The sequence below is a fragment of the Anoplolepis gracilipes genome, chromosome 7 (genome assembly GCF_047496725.1).
Source record: "Anoplolepis gracilipes chromosome 7, ASM4749672v1, whole genome shotgun sequence".
Classification (NCBI taxonomy): domain Eukaryota; kingdom Metazoa; phylum Arthropoda; class Insecta; order Hymenoptera; family Formicidae; genus Anoplolepis; species Anoplolepis gracilipes.
In genome coordinates this window covers 11,866,862-11,891,154 of record NC_132976.1, presented here as the reverse complement: position 1 = coordinate 11,891,154, position 24,293 = coordinate 11,866,862, and the positions used below count along the sequence as shown (strand labels likewise).

At 35.7% G+C, this 24,293-nt stretch overlaps 2 protein-coding genes across 14 annotated transcripts in view; both read right to left on the bottom strand.

Annotated features, from left to right (window-relative positions):
* Nucleotides 1-2,097, bottom strand: part of Mmd (disintegrin and metalloproteinase domain-containing protein mind-meld) — a 39,726-nt gene extending 37,629 nt beyond the window's left edge. For 8 of the 12 annotated variants that reach the window (XM_072895225.1, XM_072895226.1, XM_072895224.1 and 5 more), the window contains exon 1: nucleotides 1,227-2,094. In XM_072895225.1, coding sequence (XP_072751326.1) covers nucleotides 1,227-1,314 — 88 coding nt within the window. In that variant the 5' untranslated portion in view covers nucleotides 1,315-2,094. Of the gene's footprint in view, nucleotides 1-1,226 lie in introns of all 12 variants that reach the window. The other 4 variants (XM_072895228.1, XM_072895222.1, XM_072895231.1 and 1 more) reach the window with 3 other exon arrangements.
* A 3,210-nt stretch (nucleotides 2,098-5,307) lies between these two features.
* On the bottom strand, nucleotides 5,308-24,174 carry Drep2 (DNA fragmentation factor-related protein 2). 2 transcript variants are annotated; one of them, XM_072895534.1, is made up of 5 exons: nucleotides 23,202-24,174; nucleotides 17,823-17,919; nucleotides 16,812-16,985; nucleotides 15,666-16,030; nucleotides 5,308-15,162 (listed from the first exon to the last, which is right to left on the bottom strand). In XM_072895534.1, the coding sequence occupies exons 1-5, from the start codon at nucleotides 23,211-23,213 to the stop codon at nucleotides 14,305-14,307; spliced, it is 1,506 nt and encodes a 501-aa protein (XP_072751635.1). In that variant the 5' UTR covers nucleotides 23,214-24,174; the 3' UTR covers nucleotides 5,308-14,304. The 2 variants fall into 2 exon arrangements, with proteins under 2 accessions (XP_072751635.1, XP_072751636.1); XM_072895535.1 differs by lacking the exons at nucleotides 17,823-17,919; nucleotides 23,202-24,174 and adding an exon at nucleotides 16,287-16,471 and having other exon boundaries at nucleotides 16,812-16,943.
* Between the last annotated feature and the right edge of the window lie 119 nt (nucleotides 24,175-24,293).

The following is a 24,293-nucleotide window of genomic DNA, read 5'->3' as shown; positions in this document are numbered from 1 at the left end:
TTTTAAATTGCTTTTTGATCTTTAAATCCTGGCATTTATAAATTCCACACGGATTTTCTTCACTGGAGATTAATCTAATTTCTAGATTAAATTACTTGAATCCTACATTCTCTAGATTTCTCGAATTCTGAGATTTTTAACCAACACGACATTATAGGTTCTTTGACGTTAAAAGCAAACGACGTTCTTCGATTCCGGGGGGGAATCTGTAATTCAATGAATCGAAGATCAAAACAGCTTTGGATTCAAGAAACATAAAACTTATATATCCGGCACTAGAAAAACTTCTTAGACACTTACAGTTTAAGAAACTATCGAGAAAAATTTTAACTAATTAGAAAAGTTCCAAATCTGTAGATTTTATAAGTTTAAAATTTTAAAAAGAAGATATATGTGAAATATGAAAATATTAAAATTATCTAATTACATAATATAAAAAAATGAGTTCTCGCTAAAACTAAACAAACAATACGCACTGTTTGATATGACCGAGCCGAGTCGGCTATCTAGATAAATGTGGAAACTCGATGAATAATTCGCGCTTGCGTCTAATTATAAACCAGACTGTTATCCGTTTATACTAGAAATTATTACAGCAATATTATTCTAGTTTATCAGACAGACGGTTAGTCAATAAATAATCAATATATAATATAGACTAGTGCTCACGTTAAATTAATTAAAATTAAATTATTGTTTTTTTTTTTATGTAGATAATTAAAAAAATTAGATAATTTCAATTATTTGCATAGAAGGACAATCGAGAAAGATTAGAGATTTAGATTTTTCTTGAACTCGTAGACGCCTTATATGTAAGTTTTCCTTTCGTGAGTGCTATCTCCTTACGATTATTAAGTGGATAGGGTGGCTAAGCAAGGTGCGCAGGCAGGTGCAATACCTCCATAACGATCAGCGCTTTACACCCATTCATTCAAGCAGCCATCCAGTAGCAGATATAGAGAATCCTATTTAGCTCGATAAATAATTTCCATCTTATGTCAAACTACGCGATTCAGATGACACTATCTTTCTCGAAATAGGATTATTCTCTCAGCTTCTTAATAAACATGACGGCTTGGTTAAAAATTCGAACCGATTAGAAATCCGAATTTTGTTTATCGAATTATGATATCTCTGGACCGGATATCTCGCGACTGGATTACATGAGACAAGCAAGCGAACAAGAGAGATAAACTAAGGCAGGCAGGTAAGCAGGCAGGCATTACCTCGCTTGGATGTGGTGTCGGCTAAGCTGCTAATAAATCCACGTACGGCAATCACGAGAACAAAGAGTCCACAGTGTAGCCAGAACATGTTTACGTCTTAACAACATTGTTTAATTCCATATTACATGACGCTCGTAAAACACTGCGACGATGGCGGCTGCTGCGATCCCGACGGGCTTTACAGGATTACTCATTACTACGCGCATAATCACCGACATCTACCACCTTCTTGCTCATCAGACGCGGCACGCGGAGCCGAGCGGATCGGAGCGTAACGGAGCGGAGCGGAGCGGTGCGAGGCGGATCACGAAGACGTGGGTCCTCCCGATGATAATTTACTACCGATTTTTTGGGATACGCGCGCCCGCGCGGGCAATTGTGTGTGTACGGCGACGAAAAAAACGACAGAAAAACAGCGAGACGGACACGTCGCGCGAGCGGAGCGTAGCCGAGCGAAGCGGAGCGGAGCGGAGCGGATCTCTCTTACTCTGCCTCTCTCTCTCTCTCTCTCTCTCTTTCTCTCTTCTCTCCCTCTCTCTGACCGTCTTTCTTTCAGTGTTAGTCAATCAGTCTCTCTTTCTCTCTCTCTCTTTCTCGCTCTTTCTCTCTCCCTCGTTCTATTTCTCCTCAAATCATTTTCCGGAGACTTCCTTCCGAGGTTTTCGAGCCACGGGCACCGTTGACCGACAACGAGAAAACCGAGCCACGAAGGGAGAGCACACTATTTTCCGGCAACTTGTTCCTCTCAAACCCGGAGCGGATTGCGGCCCTGCTACTCTCGCGCGCGCGCGGCCAGAAGAGAGGAAACTGCCCGGACCGAATCACGCCTCGGCTGCCATCTTCTACCTACGCCGGGAGTCTGGAGTATGAAAATATTCTCCGCTCCCTCTCTCCCGGTTCTCCTCCTCGCGCTCTCTACCTCTCCCTCCGATTCTCTTCCATGTCTCTCCCTCTACCTGCTCGCTTCCACAACCCCCACGCAGCCCTCCGCGGCTCGTTCGCTCGCTCTAGAGCGCTCGCTGTACCAGCGGTCCTCCTTCTTCTTGCGCGCGCGCACCCCCGCGCAGCGCACCACCGGCAGCTTTGGACCACCACTTCCTCTTATCGATTCCTGCGCCATTCCGCCTGCCGTCATTCCTGTCAAATCAATAACGCGCCGGCCGCGCCGGCGGCTTCCTCGCTACCGCCGCGGGGGCAGAAGCGGCAACGAGATACGAAAACCCCCTCTGGCTGGGGTAGCGCAGGACAGGAGAGAGAGAACGAACCCCTGGACCAGGTGGCGGGAGTTGCCACGGAGCATCAACCGCCTGGAGATGGTGATCCTACCGTTGACTGGTTCCTATGGTACGAAGAGTCGCGGAAAGTGCTGACGTGGATGCGAAGAGAGAGGGTTTCAGATGAATGGCGAATACATGGAGAATAGGAGAAGGGAGGACAAAGGAAGAGAAGGGACGAAGCTGGGATGTATCTCAGAATCAAGTACTCAGTGGAACGCAAAGTTGAAAACGAAGGACTAAGAAGCTTACTTCGTGTCTTGATTCCGCGAATTCTAAATTTTGCATAAAGCCTTAGTTTCTTTTAGACTTTTGTAATTCTTAGCAACGGAGAAAAATAAAGAAAGAGATAAGCAGACAAACAGAAAAATAAAAATAAAGAAAATAGAAGATTGGAGATAGAAATATATTTCTTTTAAATTTAGTCATCTTAAAACATCATATAGACGATTAAAATTGTAATTTATAAAGTAGAAGAAATTAGGTCAAATACAAAATTATTATAGATGCATAAGCACTTTAAAACAAAGGCGAATTAATAATCGAAGTATCAATCATAGAAACTTCATTTTCAGTTCCGCTTGGCAGAAATGAAAATGCATACGTAAGCTACTAATTGATAGTGCGATCATTAGCGTCAATCAAACAAGTGAACTGGAAAGGAAAGGGAAAGATAAAGAGAAAGAGAGAGAGAGAGAGTGTGAGAGAGAAAGAGAAAAAGGGGGATGAAGCCGGATTAGGTGACGATAGCTGGAATGAAGCATGAGATATTGGAGATGGTGGATCAGGTGGAGATTGTGGAACGAAGAGTAGAGGAATTATTGAAGTGTAGTAGCAATGGTATGTGAAGAGCGTTTGAGATTGCTCTGAGTAAGAGGAGATCTGCGGATGCTGTAGGTACGAAGTAGCTGGAATGAAAAGAATTAGGGACTTGTGAAGTAGAGTAGGGTTTCAAAAATTCTTGGAACGTGAGACGCTAGATAGGCAAACACTAAATAATTTAAGATCTGTAGAACCTAGAATTTAAGGAATCCTGATCCCGAGGTAGTTGCTTTGCAACAAATATGAGCGCTAAAGTAACTAAAGGAGTGTGAGGAATATATAAAAGCGCAAACTCCTAGAATTCAAGGAAACTAGAAAAATTTACGAGTTACAATATGTACCCATATTTAAAGAAGATCAAACATTTTAAGAATCTATATTTGAAGAATTCTCTATTATTCAAGGAGATGAGTTAGAACGCAAATTTAGAGAATGCCAAATTTAATATTTAGAAAATCTCTGATTTATCTTGGAAATTGTTTAAGATCTAGAACTTACGAATTTTAATTGTAATATAATTAGACTGCTACCTTCTATCATTTATTATTCTTTTAGCACGCAAGGACAAACTTGCTACTTTCTGCAGAATTTGATTCAATTATTGTTGTTTGCGTGACTTGGATTCCTGGGAGATTTATCAACAACAAAGTCTTTCTTACCTGTTGGTTGAGCTTACAGCAGATTGTCGTATGTCTTTGTCTTGACGTCTCATTTCTAAATTTAAACGTACAACTTGCATAGCCTGCAAAAACAATTGTCATTTATAGCCGACCCAGCTGTTTCATGTTCGCGAATTCCTTCGAAAATTATGATACGAATTCTGTCTGTCCTTACTTCCGATGAGGTAATTAAATAAAAATTTCAACATTCTTCGCATGTACGTAAATTATTGTAAAGTTTAAGAAGTGCAAAATCGGAAGAAATCTTTAGAAATCCAGAAATATATATATATATATATACATATATATACAATATATGTATATACAACATGTGATAAAAGCGTAGTTTACTAAAGCATTTATTATAAAAAATTTCAAAATTCAAAAAGAGTCGGAATAAAGTTAATAATTAAAAATGTTAAATTTTTAGAAAATTAAAGTAATTGTATATGAATTATTATATAATTTCTGATCTTCTCTCTCTCTCTTCCTCCCTCCCTTCCTTCCTTTTCCCTCTCTCTCTCTCTCTCTCTCTCTCTCTCTTTCTCTCTCTCTCTCTGGAGAAAGGAAAGATAAAATTTCTTTCGAATTTATATCAGCAAAACAGATATAATTCGCGTCATAAAAGACGATAGAATAATAGCGACACGTGCCGAAACTATTTTGCAACAAGCGTAATAATCGATTTTGGTTTATACGAGAAATGTGGAGTCAACAGAACGAGGCACGTGAGAGATTCATTCACGTGTTGGTCTAAATATAGGTCGTCGCGTAGGCTGCACTGCAGACGATTCGGCTGACAGTTATTTATTTATAACAGACAGCGTGAGTGCAACAATACTATATTTTACAAATTTGACACAAACTCTGCTAAAATTCTGTTAAAAAAAGAAAATTTTTATCAAAAAATATAGAAATAAACAAATTATTGTTTAAATAATTTATTATAAGAAGAACTATTTAATTCTTTTATTTAATGTATTAATTTATATGCATCTACCGTAAACATAATTATCTAACATATGTTAGATGTTCTAAAAAATAATTTGTTTCTTTATATTTTATATAGAGGTACGTACATGACAAAAACAACTAAAAATTAGCTAAGAAGATACTTGAATAAATACGATAGGTTAATGTAATATAATATATATATGTACATATTAAAAGAAATAATTATAACAACAAAAATAAATCTGCATAAATTAATTTCTAATAAGCACATTTTTTTATGAATATTGAACATAAAATAATAACTATTTTTTAATAATAGAAAAGATTTCAAACGGCCTAATCTCCGCCTCCTCACTTTGTTCCATCTATTCGTTTATTTGTTTATTTATTTATTTACGTATGGTAGGTACATTTCGGCTGTATATTAATCTGTCGAGAGAAACAAATTCGTGTTCGCAGCGGAACTCACTCGCCGCGCGCAGAATTCGCCGTCGCGTTTTCTGCGGCGAGGCGGAAAAAATAATGGAGAAAAACACTTTTGCGCCAGCGGAAAACGGAATCAACGTACAGTGTGAAATTTTATCAATTCGAGAGAACAAAAATACTTTATCTAACTGGCTCTAAATATTGACACAAAAAAACAGTTTTTTTATTCACATATTAATTTCATAATTATATACGTGTATATAATTATGAATCGTATAGTTTCGATTTTTTTAAAAACACAGAAAAAATTTTTTTTTTTAATTTTATTATATACACATATTTCAGTAGATTTACATAAAAGGATTCCAAGGTTTAAAATACGGAAATGATTGGAATTTTATTTTTTTCAATATTTTATCAACGCATCAGTATGAATGTCAAACACGAGATTTTGATTTGTAATACTTCTATTGAAAAATTAACAAGTTATCAAAACTTACAAATAGAACAACTAATTTAATATTAAAACTCCTCCATTATTTTAATTCAAAATATACATACATATGTATAATAAAATTATATATTTTCTCATTGAAGAAAAATTTATATATAACTTATTTTTTATTTTTTATACTCAAGACATTTTTATGTAATTTATATTTTTTCAAATATATATATATATATATATATATATATATATATATATATTTTAGATTAAATTTTATATATGAAATAAAAGAAAATGCAGATAGGTGAAATATCTTTGTCCTCTTCGATAGTTTGGGCAAAAATTTCATACTATGCGGCGGCGATAGACATGCGCGTCAGTCACCGAAACAAACAATTGTAATCTCACGTCATTGTAAAGTGGCAGTCGTGTAAAAACATCCCTCTAACATTAAGTAACTTTATAAGCTCGACGTCAGCGCGGAACATTCCTCTTCAACAATCGAGCAATCTCTCCCGGCATTATCCTGCGACACTTCTCTACTGATCCTTTTAATAAACGCATCGATTATATCGGTTATGATGGAAGGGTTAACCCTTCCTGCGCCTGGCACGAAATAGGGCCTATCGGGCCCCACGAAATTTATATACGTTAAACGTTTACATGATGAAAAATTTCACTTTCATCTTCTTTTGTAGTCTTGATTTACCTATTTTTGAGTGAAAAAAATAGGACTACACATCTTACGCTACAAATGGCGTGAAATCTGATCATAGTTCAAAGTATTCAGGAAAGAACGCCATTATACATATGCCCAGAAAGGGTTAACGAAGAGAGAATATCTAATTATTGATGATATTCACATCAGAAATCATTTTGCACCGCCTTTTTGTTGGTGAATTTTTTTTTACCAACGATTGTTGGCGACAGTTTGAGTATAAGTTAGGAAAAGAAAAAAAAAAAGTAAAATAAAATTTCTAGAGAAAATTCTCAGAGGACTTTCAGAGGATTTAAGGAACGGTGTACAAATCCAAGAAAGGATTTAGGCAACCGTGGACTTATAGGTCTAATAATCCAATTGTCTGCGAGAATCCAAGGAATCTAGAAAGAATAAAAAATTGTGTCGGTAGTTTTATTAATCGCAAATTTGTTTAGACATTATTTTGCAAGAAAATTCACGAACAAAGTGGTGCAAAAATTAGCTCGTCGGAAAATCGCACAGGATAATGCGATTGTCGCTATTGTGCATCAAAATTCATATATATATATATATATATATATATATATATATATATATATATATATATACATATATGACGTATGTATTGTGTGTGTGGCTTATACACTTGGCAATTATAGATCCTTGTGGATAATCATGGTATTATACGGTCTTTATTATTTACATGCTTGCTGCACACTTGTCAGACACGCACACGCACACTTTCACGCACGCGCGATTATATGAATTGTATATATATGTATATACATAGACACATGTGGTCTACGTGTGTTCTTGCTGTGGGTATATGTTATGCAATTTATGTATATATACACATATTATACTCCGTAACGCGATAAAACGTTAAAAAAGTCGTCATCGTCAGTACATTAGTTCTCTCTTTTTCTTTCATCGTTAATGCTTAAAAAACCTTAATTTGCACTACTTGTTTTATGTTTCGTTTTCGACAGTGCACTGTAGGATTGCAAATCATGATTAGTTTATATTATATAGTTTATATTATGTATAAATATGCATGGTATGCGAAGTAAGCACTCGCGCCATACTTCATCTTAACTTAATTAATTAAGCGCTGTAAACTTATTTTATGACAATGTAATAGTGTATTTATATTATGTAAAGTTATATATATATATATATATATATATATATATATATATATATATATATAAGTATAGTAACTTAGGATCTAATTAAATGTATGTAACACTCCTCTTAAATATGTAAGCATTCAAACAATAAATAATCTAGGATTTAAAAGATTAAAAATTACAATTAGAATTTTATTATCCAAGAGATCTATAAAATTTAAAAAACACGAGACTTTATAATTTAATATAAGAACTTATTTTATACGTATATATAATTTACAATAAATCTCTATATTTATGTTGATGAACAATTTTGTTTATCACATAATATAAATACACAGGATAAAAAAAGTATAATATTCGCATAATAAAACCATGATGATGTGCGAGTGCTTTCTTAGCATATTGTATACGTGTATATAGGGCAACGTGCCTCTCGCGAGGGAAGACTCCGCCTAAGTACCTCGTCCTGAATAAATCTCGCAGGAATCCCCGTCTTTTGATTTACTCCCCTGCTTCATTGTTTCGAATCTTAACCTCCATAAGTCAACGCAATTAATTAATTACTTCATTTATCCATTAATACGAGCTAATCGCTACGCGACAAGAGATGCTAAATGTACTTCGCGATCGATACGAATATTTATACAGAATGCTCCGAAAGTTTTGCGCGACAATAATTAATTTCTCGCGACAAAAATTAATGTCTCGCAACATATACGTCTCGCTTGAAAAAAAGGATTTTATCCTATTTGAGTTTAGAATTATTGTATACACGAAGATTTGTGGAATCTGTGAATTTATGTGAATTATTGTTTAACTAGATATAAAATAAAATCTCCCGTATATTCGAAAGGCGCTCGAAAGTAATGCTAAAACATATTCAAAAGAAATAATTTTTATAATAATTCTCACAATAAGAATTATATAAGAGGGCATTTATAGTGGGAAAGATTGTCGTCGCGAAGGTAAATACTAGCACCGAGTACTCTCGATACGCGTTTGGCACACACTTTTGGAACGCTCTGTATAGAGTTTCTTTTCTGCTACATCGAGTAGTGACTATGTTTTTTTTTCTCCTTTTAAAAGTAGTTAAAGGTTATTGTAATGTGGTCATGCAGATACAGAGAGGTAATCATAATGCGAGGTTGCTTACGCTAGATCTCTCCCTTACATTAATCGTTAGTTGCTTGCTGTAGATCGATCGGTAGGTCGTGGAATAGTCGCATTATTATGCGTTATGCGTAAAATGATGCAAAAACAATATTTTAGACAATAAATAGCATAAACAAAAATGTCGCAAATATGCTTGTAAAATGAAGCTCTTCTCCGACATTAATATTTTATATCAGAAACATTTAAGAGAGGGTGATCATAGATAATATGTGTGAATTACTCGATAATATAAAAATCATACATATTATAAATATTATTAGGAGTGTGAAATTAGGAAGATCTGATATGAAATTAGGGTTATAGAAAAATTCAAGAATCTATGAATTTATAGTTCTTGTTCTAAATTCTAAAAAGATACAAGTAACAATTGTAAATAAATCACTCTAATAATTGCTATGTTCGTGTAATATAAGTGAAATATGTGAAACATGGGTTAGTTTCTCTGTCTGTTTGTATGTAATTTCAGGACATTGCATTTTTTGCACAAAAAAATTATAGGACAAAGTTGTGTTTAAATAAACAACAGAGGCCATATCCTTAGTTTAGGGTGTGTGTGTGTGTGTGTGTGTGTGTGTGTGTGTGTGTGTGTGTGTGTGTGTGTGTGTGTGTGTGTGTGTGTGTGTGTGTGTGTGTGTGTGTGTGTGTGTATAGTATCTGCATGTACCAGAAACAACAGTTACAACTTATAACAATTTTTTTATTCTTTTTATCATTATTATTTTATTGTTATTATTAATATATTATTTGTTGTTGTTTTATTTTATTATATTATTATTCATTATTATTTAAAGTGGCACTACGAGACCAGAAACCTGTAAAGGGTTTTTTTTCTTCTTACCGTGAAATAGCTCTCGGGAGCAGAAAACCTGTTCATTTTTTTTATTGCAAAAGCATGCGTTCTTTTACAACGAAAAAAATGTATGATCGATTCGACAAACCGAAATCATTCCGCTCATAGTTTCCTTTTTCTCTTTTTCGCTCTCTCGCGATCATATTTTTCTGTGATTATCTTAAGTTTCTTCTTCACGTGAAAGTGAACCTTAAAAAGTGAAAATATCGAGGTTCAAAAATCCATGAGGAGAGTTTGATGATGCGATGATCTAGGAAAATAATAGTAAAAACGATAAATAGAGTTTGAAAAATTTAGACGTCAAGGAGTGCAAGATCTAAAAAAGGAAAAACCTAGACTCTTATAGCACCTTAGGAGACTCGCCGAATTTTAAATTAGAAAAAGATCTATCTTCGAGAAGATCCTCCTCGGAATTTGGAATTTCAAATCCGAGGGATCTCTAAAAATCGGAGGAAACTAAAATCCTAGATTCCGAGGATTCGAGAGATCCACAGGATCGATGGAACCCAGAATAATCCTAGTTTCCAACAATCTCGGGATTTAATAAAGCGCATCAAAGATAAGACGATCGCGAACGAAGTATGAGATGAGATAAGACACATGGAAAAATCTTAACGCCAACGGAACGACGAACCTAACTCCTTTCTCTATACGCAGGTGCATCTTTTTTCTTTTTTTTCTTTTTTCTTTTCTTTTTTTGAGTCGCCCCAAATTTGCCCTCGAGCGTTCCTCGAGTCGGTCTTAACGAAACGACCCGTATATATGTAAAGTAGTTTCCTCACGACAGTTCGCTGTATTATTATATATGTATATCTATATATATATATGTATATATGTATATATTTATATACGCTATCGAATACCTCCCGCGCGTCGTGTGCCGTCATCTTTTTCTTTCTCTCCCTTTCTCTTTCTTTTTTATCTCACACACATACACACAGACACACACATACAGTTTCTCGAGTATACTTACAATAGAAATATATTAAAATTGCAAAGTTTTACATAGAGCGTATCCCCGACACGTCGATATATCACTTATATAATCATGTAATACATCCGCTAACGTAAATTCCGAATAATTCCGACTATATTTATATCATTACACGTAATCTATACGCGCGCATATGTATGCATGTATGTGTTTTTTTTTAAGCGTCGTCCGAAACTTTCAATTTCCTTTCTGTTTGTAAAATAAACTCAATAAACTTGCCAATATTCTTTTTTGTTAGAAAAAAAAAAAACGCTAAATTAGAGCTTAATAATTTTGATAATATTAAGTATATTAAAAAAGAAATTAATAAATTATTAAATACAAAAAGAAATTTGAAAATATCATCTTATTATATGTATACAGAATAGAATTACAAGAAGAAGGCAATAACGACGTGTTTTTTTTAGCTCGTCAAATATTTTTGCTTTATTGCCATTTGAGAGCTAAAAATATAAAATTAGAGAAAAAAAAGATTTTCTACCGTTGGAAATTAATAATTTAATAAGACGATATCTTTTCTAAATACAATAGTTAACAATATATCAGACAAGAAAAGATAAAATGTAATTAAGCTAATTTGATATTTTAAAGGAAAAATAGAAGGCTTTGAACGATGCTGTCTTTGTGTATGTGCTCCGCTTCGAATAAAATACGATTTTCATATTCGCGGATTTAATCTGAAATATCGCAGCTGCAACGAGCCAAAATGAGTGAAGTGAGTACTAGATTCTATGAAAGTTAATATTAAGAAAAAAATTGCGGATTTAAAGAACAAATTTTAAAAAATAATCAAAAGATTGAATATTAAAAAATGTAGTTTATATGTTAATTTAAGCAATTTATTATAAAATTATAAATTAAAATCCTAAAAAATCTAAAAAAACTGAAATTAATCGAAAAAATTATTTAAATAATTTATATTATAAAAAAGTGGAATTTTTAAAGAACCTAGTACCCAGATGATCGAAGATCAGAGAATCCAAAGGATTCAAGGATCTTAGGCTACGAGAACATGTTTCACAAATCTACGTCGGCGAGAATTTACGTCGGCGAGAAATCAACAGATTCATTGTCGCGTCACTTTCTCATTAACTTTGATGTCGATCTTTGCGCAGTGAATCGTCGCGATGTTCGATGAATAAAAGGCAGCCACGCGATTACATTTATCCATATTTAATATCGATAGTGAGCATTCTGTGGCGATCTGATGGATCGATACATGTGCTCGCCACGTGTTATCCACCGTTCGAGATCATCGATCGTTCCCGACGTCGACGATCAATCTTGCACCTTCGCGAAAATTTCATATTCTTGATCGCGCCTAATAAAAGTAAATTAATCCTTTATTGCAAGATATACCTAGAATTATTGAATTATTTGAAGAAAGATAACACAAACTCAGATTCACTTTACTATTCTAATTATTTGTGAGTTATAAATTCTTAAATGTTCTCCCATTTTTCAATGAGCTAAATTCTAAAATGTATCGCTCAAGGAAATTAAAAACTTGAGAAAAATTATAATTTACAACAAGAATTTCAAGAATTTAATACTTAGCTACTGAAATTCAAAAGGCTATTTGTTTTAAAATTGTTTTGGTTCTAAATTATACATTTTAAAATTGTGAGATTTTTTTTTTTTTAATTTAAATTACCAGGAAATTGCAAAGAAACTTACAAAAATTACATTAAAATCCTGCAATAAGAGATTAATTAACGGCGCATTACGAGCGAAGAAAAAGAATTACGTCATTGAGTTTAGTCGAGTCTCAAATCGTTACTCATTATATATATTCACATCTTTTATAGTTTATTCTCTTTCCTCTCTCCTTCTTTTTCTATTTCTCACTCTTTCCTACTTTGTCTTTCCACTTTAGATAGGGCAGTGTTGTGGACGGTTACGCAATCGGCGTCCGTAATCCCAAAAATGTTTCCTACAAGTATACATGCTAGTTTTAATAAGTACATATTTCTCAACAACCGTCTTTAGAACTAGGTTTTAATAAAGTTGTATCATATTACATGATTCCATTATGATGCGCTCCTCCTCCTTCCCCTCCATTTTGTTTTCTCTTCTTTTCTTTTTTTCTTATTACGAAACATCTTTGGAAGGGAAAAGTGGCGCTTATCATCGATCTACCCTCTGTCATCTTTCGATCTTAGAATTAGGTTTCTCTCCGTAACGCAAATATGATTCGCGCACTTTTCGCTTTTTCATGGACCTTATCTTCGATCCGAGGATTTCATGAACATCAAAAAATACTACAAACTTAGGCTGCTTATAGATTCGTATGCAGAATCATCTGGCAAATGACAGATAAGATTGATAAGATTTGGCACAACGCGCGTTACTCATTTTTGTAAGAACTTTGAAGAAAATTGATCTACATTTAATTTTTTTAATTTAAATATTAATGTTCATCCAAATGAAAAAAACTACTAAAATAACAATTGCACAGAATATTTTAATTATTATTTATCTATTCAGCAAAATATAACATTAAATTAAAATCTATCATCCTCTTTATTCTTCTAATTTCTATCTTATAGCCAGAATATACAGGAAACCTTGTAGGAAATTGTATAATAGTTTGGGCAATGATTTAGCATATATATAGATCTAAAAAATCAAACACATATATCAAGATTTAATAAATTTAAAATTCATATCATAGGATCGCAAATATATGAAGAATTCAAGATTTAAAGAACCTAGAATTTAGAGTATTTACGATCTAAAACATCTAAGATCTAATGTTTGCATCTAAAATCTGTGCAATTTAAAGTACCTAGAATCTAAGAGAATATAAGGTGTTTAGAATCTGCGAAGATGTTTTGTAACATTAAGATCTTCATTAAGATCTACGACATATTTAAGAAATTTCAATATTAAATTTATCTGAATAAACTACTGGAATTCAAAAACCTTAAATATTTTGTAATTGAAAAAACACAGTAATCGAAAATAATAACATTTGAAAAATTTCTTTCAAGAATTTTGAAATAAAAAAAATTCTATATATAGAGAAAATTATATGAAGAAATTTTGAAAGACTTCTGAAAAATTAATGAGATTAATATTATAAATTCTAAACGTATAGAATCTTAGGAAGAATCCTAAAATTCTACAAGATAATATACATATTATATCAGAAATTTCTAAAAAAAAAGAAATTTTTGAGATTTCTGCAAGAAAGAAATTCCAAAATCTTAGAAAAAGAATATCGTAGAAAATCCTAGAAGACTAGATTTTTAAAGAATTTTTAATTCACCAAATCTTGGACGATTTCTACATAGTTATATATTATACAAAAATCGCGAAATTCTGCGTTAACTCTGTAAAACTTTCATAGATGTATTTGGCACGACGCTACCTCGTTTCTTGTTCTTAAAAGAATATTTGGCAATCCTAGGAAGACTCAAGGGAGGAAGCTCTCGGAAAATCCTTAAAGAATTACGAAAATTTTAGGAAGAAATCTTATGATTCTCAAATATCACAAAAAGGTTGGAGAATCCTCGAATCCAAGAATGAGACCACATAAATGTTCCCCGTCCTTATTTCCGTTTACAACATGTCCTAAGTTAATAATAACCAGGAATAGGTGTATAATCTATCTATCTATCTATCTAGTAAAACAGCATCATATTAAAGTCTATCCTCCTCCTCCTCTTCATTATCCTCGTTATTCTCCTCGGACTCCTCCTTGTAGCCGGGATGCTCCGAAATCGCGTAGTAGTTCCCGTTATAAATCACTCCGAGCTCCCGTAGAACATCGCCCCGGATGATCGCCTTGATCGTCCAATTGTAACACTCTTCGCTCTCGCTTTCGCGATCCAATCGCTCAACATCGAGGATCTTGGAGCTGAGTCGTTCTAGTATGATGCCGATGTCCTTGATGCTAAGATGATGCTTCTGGTCAACCGTTAGCTGGTCGATCAAAAGTAGAAATTTCTCCGAAGTCACGATCTCGTCTTCCATTATCGTGTTCTCCGTCTCAGACTCGGAGCTGTCGTGCTCTTGATGGTGATGATGATGATTATGGTGCAAATGGAAACTGGTGGCGCCGATCAGACGCGAGGTCGACTCCTCGTCGGCGGTGTCACGGAAGCGAACGTGACCTTTACTCAGGCCAGGTCGCTTAGTGCCGTCTGACAGCGAGGATGGCGGCTGTGGCGATGGTGTTTGCGTCTGCGTCTGCTGTTGTTGTTGTTGATGCGGGTGATGCGGATGTTGATATTGCGCGTGTGTCGCGTCCTGGATCGGTGACGTCGCCACCGACTTATGCACAGCGATTCTGCGACCTTCCTCGTGCAAGGCGCAGCAGTGGAAGTCGCATTCGCCGACGGCACCGCCGTCAGCACCGTTCACTGGACTGCCATTTCGCGCGACCGGTTGATGGATGTGATTAGAGCACTCTGGCGTGTGAATGTGGATGGTCGTGCTGTCGAACGAATTCGTGCCCTGCTTCACTAGGCGGCCCGGCAAGTGCGGCTGTGTCGGTTGCTGTTATTCAGATGAGAATCAGAATTTTAATAATGATTTTTTAATTTATGTAAAATAAAAATTACGCAAAAGAAAGAGAGAGAGCAAAAAAAAAAAGATAAATAATGTAATTAAAACTTGAAAGATTTGAAGATGCAAATAACAGAGTGAAAAAAAATTAACTTGAAAAATAATGAATCAATTTTTTTTAAATTACTTTTTTGATGTACCGAGGTTTATCGATTAATAAGATTTTTAAAAATCGTAATTTCCAAGAAATTATAATCTAAAGACGAGACGTTCAATTTAGTTGAAATTAAAAAAGTTTAACGCAATAGTTTTATTTTCTTAAAAATATCCGGCGGTTACGTTTCTCTTAAAAAAATGAACGTTACATCACTGTCGCATCATTAATTCCTTTAATTGCAGATGATACAGTAATTTTAGGAAATCGCTAGAAAAATTGTTAAGCTAGACTCTGAAAAGGAAAACGGTTTGAACTGCTAAAACTATAGTTTCAATACCATATCGTCATGATTTATCACAGTGATTCGCGGGCTAGTGTACCGCGTCGGGCCGATCTCGCCGGGCAGATGCGTCGCTTTGCCGTCATAGCCGAGCTTATCCAAGCTAGTCTGAATCACCAAGGACGGCCGTTGAGCACCGCTCAGGTCGACTTTCTTAGTCGGCGAATACTTGGAGGTTTGAGCATCCTGGCCTGCCTTCGATTGCTGCTGCTGTACCTGCGACGACGACGACGAGCGCTGGTCCCAGTGTAGCACCACTGTGACTCGGCCTTTATTGTCCATGATTTTCCACGATGGCGTCTCATCGTGCAACTCCAGCGCGTGGATCGTCTCGCAGACTATTTTCGGAATCGCCGAAATTGCTGGGAATACAGAAAGAGAACGAATTGTAAGTTATTGGAGGGTGCGAAAGCAAGGATACGACGGGTGGTGTTTGGTGCTGCAAGACGTGACAATCAGTGCCGATGATCCATCGCAAGAGTGCGAGATCCACAGATCTTAAGGGAGTTATAGAATTTACAGATTTAAAAGTCTAAATAGAGGTTTCGGGTAGTATGAAGAAGATTGTAAAAGAATTCAAAACATCTAAAGAGAGTTTAAGAATAGAAAAAAACCTACTTGGTTGATCGTTTAAAGGCTTGTGTGTGTGTAAGGATTCAGTTTGATCCACGTGTAATTCAGTTTGATCAATTTTATCAGTTGCCTCGAAGTTAGTTTCCTCAACCAAGTTGCCGATTTCCATCAACCAAAGTTGATCGTTGTAATATCCCCTTTACATAGCAGCGCGTATGATTCTAAAGCAGCTATATATTCGAGGGTTCAAAAATCCAGAAAATCGAGACATTTGATAGTATTGTAGAAGAAGAGCTACCTGGTTGATCGTTTATAGGTCTATATAAGAAACCAATTTTTATTTGTCAAATAATTTAATTCTATAAATAATACAAATGTCAATAAAAAAAAAAACATTGTGACTCCCTAAGACTCTCGCAATCTTTTAGATCCTTTATATGACATGTTATCTCATATTCTTTAGACATCCTTTCGAATTTTCTGTCATCCGTGTCGCTTCAACCTTAAATCCCTCAACCAAGCTGCCGATTTCCCCTAAGATCTATGGATGCAATGGGCTTTTTCACCTACCAGCGCGAATGATGTCGACGCCAGTAGGGCACCAGCGTTCACCATGCCGCAGCAGGAGCAGGATCGTGTTGTTGCCTAGTGTCTTGAAGTACTCGCCGTCCTCGACTTGCGTGCCGTCCGACTCCAAAACTAGCGAGACATTCTCGTTTTGTGGCACGCCCAGTTTTTCCTTACCTGAAACCAAAGATTGGCCAAGGGTTGAGTGACGTTTAGCAATGCGATAACGCTTCAACGTTAACGTGCACAAGGCGTGTGCCTGTGCGTGTACGTTACGTATTCCTGCCTGTTTAGATAAGTGTGCGTATGCCACGTGTCGCTTGTACCGTGTAATCGTGTGAATGGCGTAGTTGCGAATAATAGTGGTGTGTCCTCGAACGAACGAACGGCGCTTTGTCTCTGAGAATTGTTGCGAGAAATGTGTGTTGCGGCAGCGACATTTTCAAAAGAACTTTGCAGATAATGCAATTCCGCGCTGCGATACGCCGCGCGGAAATATTTCCGACCGGAAATATTTCTTCGCCGCACCGGACAGGTAAAAACTGTACCACGAAAAGATGACGCCTGATGCAAAAATTATACTTAACCAGACGTGCATTGATTTTTCATAAAAGTCAATCTGACATCTAATTCATACTCGTGTGATCTTGAAGTCTTTTTTTAAATTTATTTTCTTATAAAAAAAAATACTCTGTGTATAAAAAAAAGTGACAGCTTGCAACAAGTGATCTAATATATCTAACATAAGTATTATGAAAGAGAAAAGAGTTACATATGACACGTTGCTGCTAATTTTAAATATTACAAATCAATAGACGTATAGTAAATTATTATTTTAAAAATTGTTCTCTGATAAATACGATATTTTGAACGTGATTTTAAATAAAGTGCGCTTTGATAATGATAATAATGGAGAGTAGCTTTAATATTTAAGTTGTCATTAACATGATTCGATTTTTAATTGCTTAATATTAAGTTAACGGCTAATCTTTTACATCTTAACATATTCCTCACCTCGGACAATCAATTCTTCAAAATTGCTAACGACCAGCCCTTTTCTTACGTTACGCCAACTGTCCCATATCTTAAAAGGTCTCTTGGTCCGTAACTCCTGCAAAAATTAAATAAGACGCGATTAATTTTCTTCAAAATAATATTAATATCAATATTTGCAACTATTAAAATATAAATAAACAAAATACGTGGTCAAAAAAAAGAAAGAAATTATTAAATTATAATTTGTGTAACCAAAAAGATATACATAGAATAGACATTTATAAAATATTAGGTATAATATTAAGAAAGAGAACTTAAGACGAAGGTTCTATAGATTCTATTCTGGTGGAAAGGGCATGACATCTGACATCGATTAATTTTAATATAATTTTAATATAATATAATAGTGAAAAAATACCAGTGTGTATTGGACTTTAACGCACGGTAAAGTTAAAAATGGTTGACATTTGCAATTTATTATTGACCGTAAACGTTCTCCGGAAGTTCATGCGAGTTAAAACGCTTTGTAAAAATAAAGATATTGAACATATTAGAAAAAGGGTAAATTAGCAGATTTATATCGGCACCGTTTAAGATGAGCAATTTAGTACTTAATCGCGCGCACGTTTTCATAAAATGCAACCTGTGCAATCTTATATGTATTTAAAATTTATACAAGTTTCCATAATTTCGAAATTAAAAATAAATCACAATTTACCAAACTGGATTTGCCATGCACCTCATAAATTAAGAAACCTTACAAATGAGCAATGACTCAGACATAAATTAAAAATAATTCACGGCAAAAAAAGCTGTGTGAAGGCCTGGAGAGGTGACCCCGGGAAACGCTTGTCGCCCAGATGTTAAGTGGGGTAAATAATTTTTTCAGCATGCTTCGTACACATAGTGACCATATAGAACGGCCATATGATAAATAAAATCTTTCATATAAAACTTTCACTCTGTCGTAAACGGAATTAACACGATTATTGAAAAAACGTCGAAGTTGAATAAGTAGAACAGCAGTACTTTAAATCGGTTACATTTATTATTCTTTCAAGAAGGAAGATTGAAAATCAAATCTAAAATCTTTTATTTGACGACTGATGACTTAATTTTTTGTTTAATTTTTAATATAATGCCACAATACAGTAAAGAATATTGTTCAGCTTATTGTTATTATTTATATAATATTTGTATAGATTTAAATAATAATTAATGATATCAACATATGTAGGACATACAGGACTAAAAAAATTATCCTAAGTCCACACATTAACATGCGACTATATATTGATAATTAGCAAAAAGAGAAAGAGGGAAAAAATAAAAGAGAATAAAAATATGAATATATAAAATAAAAATTATAGGTATTAGAGAAAATGAGAATCGTTGAGATGTATGCAAAATGTCTTAGAACTATCGCACTTTAATGTAACTACATATTATGGAAAACTTAAAAATTCTAGTTATTGTTTTATTCTAAACTTTTTGCAACCTAAAATTGTAAAGATAGATCTCCTAGATTTTGAATATTCAAATTTCCACAAATTCTTTCCGTTTTTTTTCTCTCTCTCTCTCTCTCTCTCTCTCTCTCTCTTCCTATAAATATTCAAAATTTTTAACGTTTTTTACATTTATATTGTATTTATCATCGAATAGAATATTGTTTATTATTTATCATAAATAATAACATTTAATAATATCTGTATTAAAAGTGTATGCAAAGTAAAACACTTACTACAATGATTTACACAAACTTTTCACTCGAGAACTTTACGAGATGTTTATCGACAGATAATTATCTCATTAATTTCTTTTAAGAGTGTAATTATTTTACACGATTTATTCGCGAATATTTTCTGAGCTGCTTTCATACATTTTATCATACTTTGCACTGTGGATACACTTGCACTCTTCGATCAGCGAGATTGCATCCCGACGACGTCGCTAGCGATCTCGGAATAATGCGAGCTGAAGGGGTGCATTATGTTTGGGGTTGTCCCTAGTCTTCATCGGGGTGGCGCTAAGGGTGTGCAGGACGCGTGCGCAGTTTATGCTCAAAAGCACTGACCTGGTTCAACCGGTCTTAACTTGTAATATCGCTTATTTATTCTGTGCAGCGGTCGAATATGCCGGTCATTCATCACCTATATCAATATATGATTATTACATTTGTTAAGCATTTATTATTATTAAGTGCATGTGTCATAGCAAAAGAATACTCAATTTAACCGAACGTGTGTAAAGAGCAATTTTATTTATTTATTTATTTATTTATTTTTATTGACAAATTATTGCATTTATATATTCGTTATTACTCTTCAAGTTTTATTATCTTATTGGGCTTTGAAATTAATTTCCAAAATTGACACATGCGGAGATTTAAACCGATACGAGGTTTCGAAGGTTCATTCTTTTGCGCACACAACAATCTGATATAATTAATTACGATGTAATTAATTAAAAATTTCAAAACTTAACGAATTACAATATGTGCAAATTTGTACAACAATATGATAATCTAATTAATATTACATAAAAATGCAGAGAAATTATAACAAGAAAATAAAATATAATTTAGAATTCAGAGTCAGATACCGAAACGCTCAACATTTCTAAGAATCGAGGAAATTCAGAGATTGAAAAATCTAAGAACCTAAAATTGGAATGTTTATTTGAGCAATATAAACCCCTCTCCTCGTATTCGCAAAGTCGCCATGGATGGAACTTAGTAAACAACATCGCAACGTGCTAACGAGCAAATAGGGAACCGCCTGCAACTGCAGCGGGCTGTGCAACGTGGATGTACCCAGGTGCATCCCTTAACGAAGTATCGTCGAGAACCACCGCCGCTGCTGACGATTCCTCTGCGAATTTTTGATTTACTGAAACTCATCACACTCGGAGGGTTCTAAAGTCATGGAATTTCAGATAACCAATAAAAGAATAATGTTACCAATAAAATTAAACAAATATTTAACAAAATTCTTCCTTTTACGATGACAATGTTTTTTCAATATGCCTGTGCACTAAAACGCCTTTAAATATTTATGTTAAATACATTTATCAAAAAAATACTTTAAAATTAAAAAAAAATTTTTCTTTTTTTCTTTTTACATATTTTTCCCTTGATTTATTTATATATGAAAAATTAAATATACAGATAATTTACAGCAAAAGAATAAGGATTTTTTTTACTTTTTTTAAGTAATTCAGGTTACATGAACTCAGGTGCATTCTTTAACAAGAAATCTGCTGGGATTTGCCATCTCAAAAAAACTTCTTTCTTAATTTTCATCAAATTAATTTAATAAAGGATCCAGAGATTTACTCATTGCACATATAATTTATTTAATATTTTATTTCGTCCACTCTATTTGTTTATTTCACAAATTACGTGTAGAATCAAACACTGCAAATCCGAAAAAAATCTTTTTTAAATATTCCAAAAGATCTGACACGAAACCACAAATGTGCGAAGAAGCTTCTACAATAAAACAAAAAGGTATACAGGAATTCCGTGAAACGTGACAAACGATGATAAGGATTTTACATGAAAGAGTCTGCGAACGTGCAAAACGACGAGAAGAATTTTGTGAGCATGCAAAGTAGCGACGAACGAACATACAATGAGGTAAAGAGCGTTCTACGAACGAGAAAAGCATTCCAGCAATGAAAGAGTAACATTCTCGTGACTCTGCTCTGCTGTATAATTTTTAACATAAATAGGCTAAAAGAGAATATTTGAAAAAAAAGCGTATCGAATTTGTGTCCTGATTTTCTTCGAAAGAAAATGCCAACAACCCAACTGATATGAGTTGATATTAAAGTTCGAAAATCCTGCAAATCAGTGAGGCAAAATCTTCGAGCGAGTAGTAAAGTAGATTGTGTAAGAAGGCGAAAAGCAATGAGGACGAGTCTATATGAGCGGGAAAAGCATGAAGAAAATTTCTTACCAGTGAGCAAAACGCACAATAATTCTGTGAACACGTAGAGCAATGAAGGAGCTTCTATCAAGGAATAAAACAACGAAATGGATTTTACAAGTAGAAAAAAATATCACAAACAGTTTTATGCACAAATAGAACAAAAATGTGAAGAATGAGAAAAGCTATAAGAATGTTATTAAAAATATCATTGAGAAAGCTTCGCCAATGGAAGAGAAATATTGACAACAAATATGCAAAATGACAGGGAGTATTCTAGTCATTCGAGAGAGAGGCATAAAATAAAATTATAAAAAATATTACAACCTAGGGGAGGAATAAGAGAATAAAAATTACAAAAGTTTTTCGAAATATGAGAAAATAAATATTAATTAATGCTGGATAATTAAAAATCATCGTTAAATAAATCTTGATTAAATTACTGGTAAGATATTTTACGAGGAAAATATTAATGAGAAGAATTTTTAAAAACTGATACAGAGATGGAAAGCATTCGAATAAAATGTTTTTGTAAAGTAAAATAAGACGAGGAAAATCTTTAATATTAAAGATCCGATTTTCTATTTATCAAGAAACATTACATTCGAATATGTTTTTTCTCTATTTATTATTCCCCTTGGAAGTCGCGGATGGTGATAAACGACTCGAATCATAACTCAGAACATGTTCATAAACTAGGACAACAGCAGCGAGTATCTCTACAACTATGTGCTTCCATATTACAAATGAAGAAAAAGTGTGTCCATCACAATGGATGCTAGATACGAAGGGATTAGGAATCTCAGGAATTATTGGAAAACGTTACAGAAGAATTTTCAACTGATAAAATCTAGCGAGAGGAGAGATTTCTGATTGGATTTTAAACACATACGCGAAATAATCAAAAAACCAATCAATCCTAAAAGAAAAAAATATTATTATGAATTATAACAAGAATCATTTCTGACAGATATTCTGAACGGACAGGATTCTCTGTAAAAAGAAAAAAAAAAATAGAACGAGATTTCTGAAAAAATAATAATATAAAATTGTAAAATAAAAGAATGAAAGGAGATCGAAGAAGCAAAGGAGAAACTAGAGCATTCGCGCGAATATCAATCTTTTCGCGAAGAAACGCGAACTTATCGAGAAAGAAAGAAGGGGCCAAAGGGCTCGTCCCTTCGGCTGTTCGGCCTTGCCAAAGAGGGTGATGCACTCTAGGGGGGTGCAAGCCGAGGACCGACCGTCGGGTGTCACGAGGTCACGTGAAAATAGGTCACCGAGAGGCGTCCTCCTCGCTAAAAGAAGATTTCCACGACGACAGGTTCCTTTGTTCGCAATTTAGATATATATTAGCAGGAGAAATTCCACGAGAGAATTTCCTGCCGACCGCGGGATTAGATCCGCGGGGTGGACGCTGCATGCGCGCGATAAAGGAGACAAGGAACTACCGGAAGGACATACATACCTCTCTTGCCATTACGTCATAGCCCTGCAGGTAAGGAACCGTCCCAGCAGCAAGCGCGCGGCTTTATTCCGAAGGAACGAGCACCAAGGCGAGGAGGAAGAAGGTTGCACGTCGCATTATATATCGGTGGATGCTGCTCTCTGGTCGCGCTGCTGTCCGCCCAGCCTGCTCGCGCGTACACCCTCGCAAGGTGTCTCTCTCTCTCTCTTCCTCGCACCGTCTCTGCCTCTCTCTCCCTTTCCGTCTTTCTCTTCCTCCTCTGTCTCTCGAGCGCGAGGATGAAGCGCGCTGCGACACCGCGTCTGACTGCTTTCACTGACCGGATAGCAGCGGCCTGTATCTACCGATAGGCTGACTGGCGGCTGGCTGGATTCACTGGCTGTCGACGACCGTGATGTCTTCCCTTCCTCACGCGGCTGCTCCTCACCGAGACGCTGTCGCTGTCCTTGTCGCACCCGCGGCGCCGCGCCTCGCTCCGTCCCGCTCGCTCGCACGCACGTACGCGAGGTAGACGAGAGCGAGGAGCGCACAACACTCGCCGTTATATCCCCCGCGATTAAAGCACGGCCGCCCCCGGCCGGCCACCCCTGTGCTGCCGTGCCGCCAGGAGAGACGGAGGAGAAAGAGGAAGGGAGGGAGGGAGGGGGGGGGAGAGAGAGAGAGAGAGAGAGAGAGAGAGAGAGAGAGAGAGAAAGAGAGAGAGGGCGAGTGGAACGGAGGAGCGCGTGACGAGCAGGGGTTGCGGCGACGTACGTACGTACGTACGTCCGTTCGTCGACGTGGACGTGGACGTACCTGGCCCCGACGCGACGACCGTGCGATTAACCGGCGTGCGTTTAAGATTTCACTGGCGCATACGACGGGGGCCCTCGTCGCGAATTGTAACACTGGCTTCCTCCCAGCGGTTACTGCGGCGACTCCTAGTTTTAGATCGATTCTCCTACGGTACGTACCGCCGCGAGGGGTCGGAAGGGCCGCTCTGCACGTATACCCACCCCGTGCGTCCCAGTCACCCCCGCCGTTGGCTTCGCCAACCCCGCCGCCGCCCGAAACCCCTAGGAAACCTCGCCCCGCGAGCGCCACCGACAGCCA

Excerpts from the sequence above, each read along its gene's own strand:
- Drep2 (XM_072895534.1), bottom strand. Across the intron at positions 16,986-17,822 it reads TGAAGAATTGATTGTCCGAG|GTAAGGAAAAACTGGGCGTG; the intron begins GTGAGGAATATG and ends CTTTGGTTTCAG. Across the intron at positions 16,031-16,811 it reads CGTCGACATCATTCGCGCTG|CAATTTCGGCGATTCCGAAA; the intron begins GTAGGTGAAAAA and ends CTGTATTCCCAG.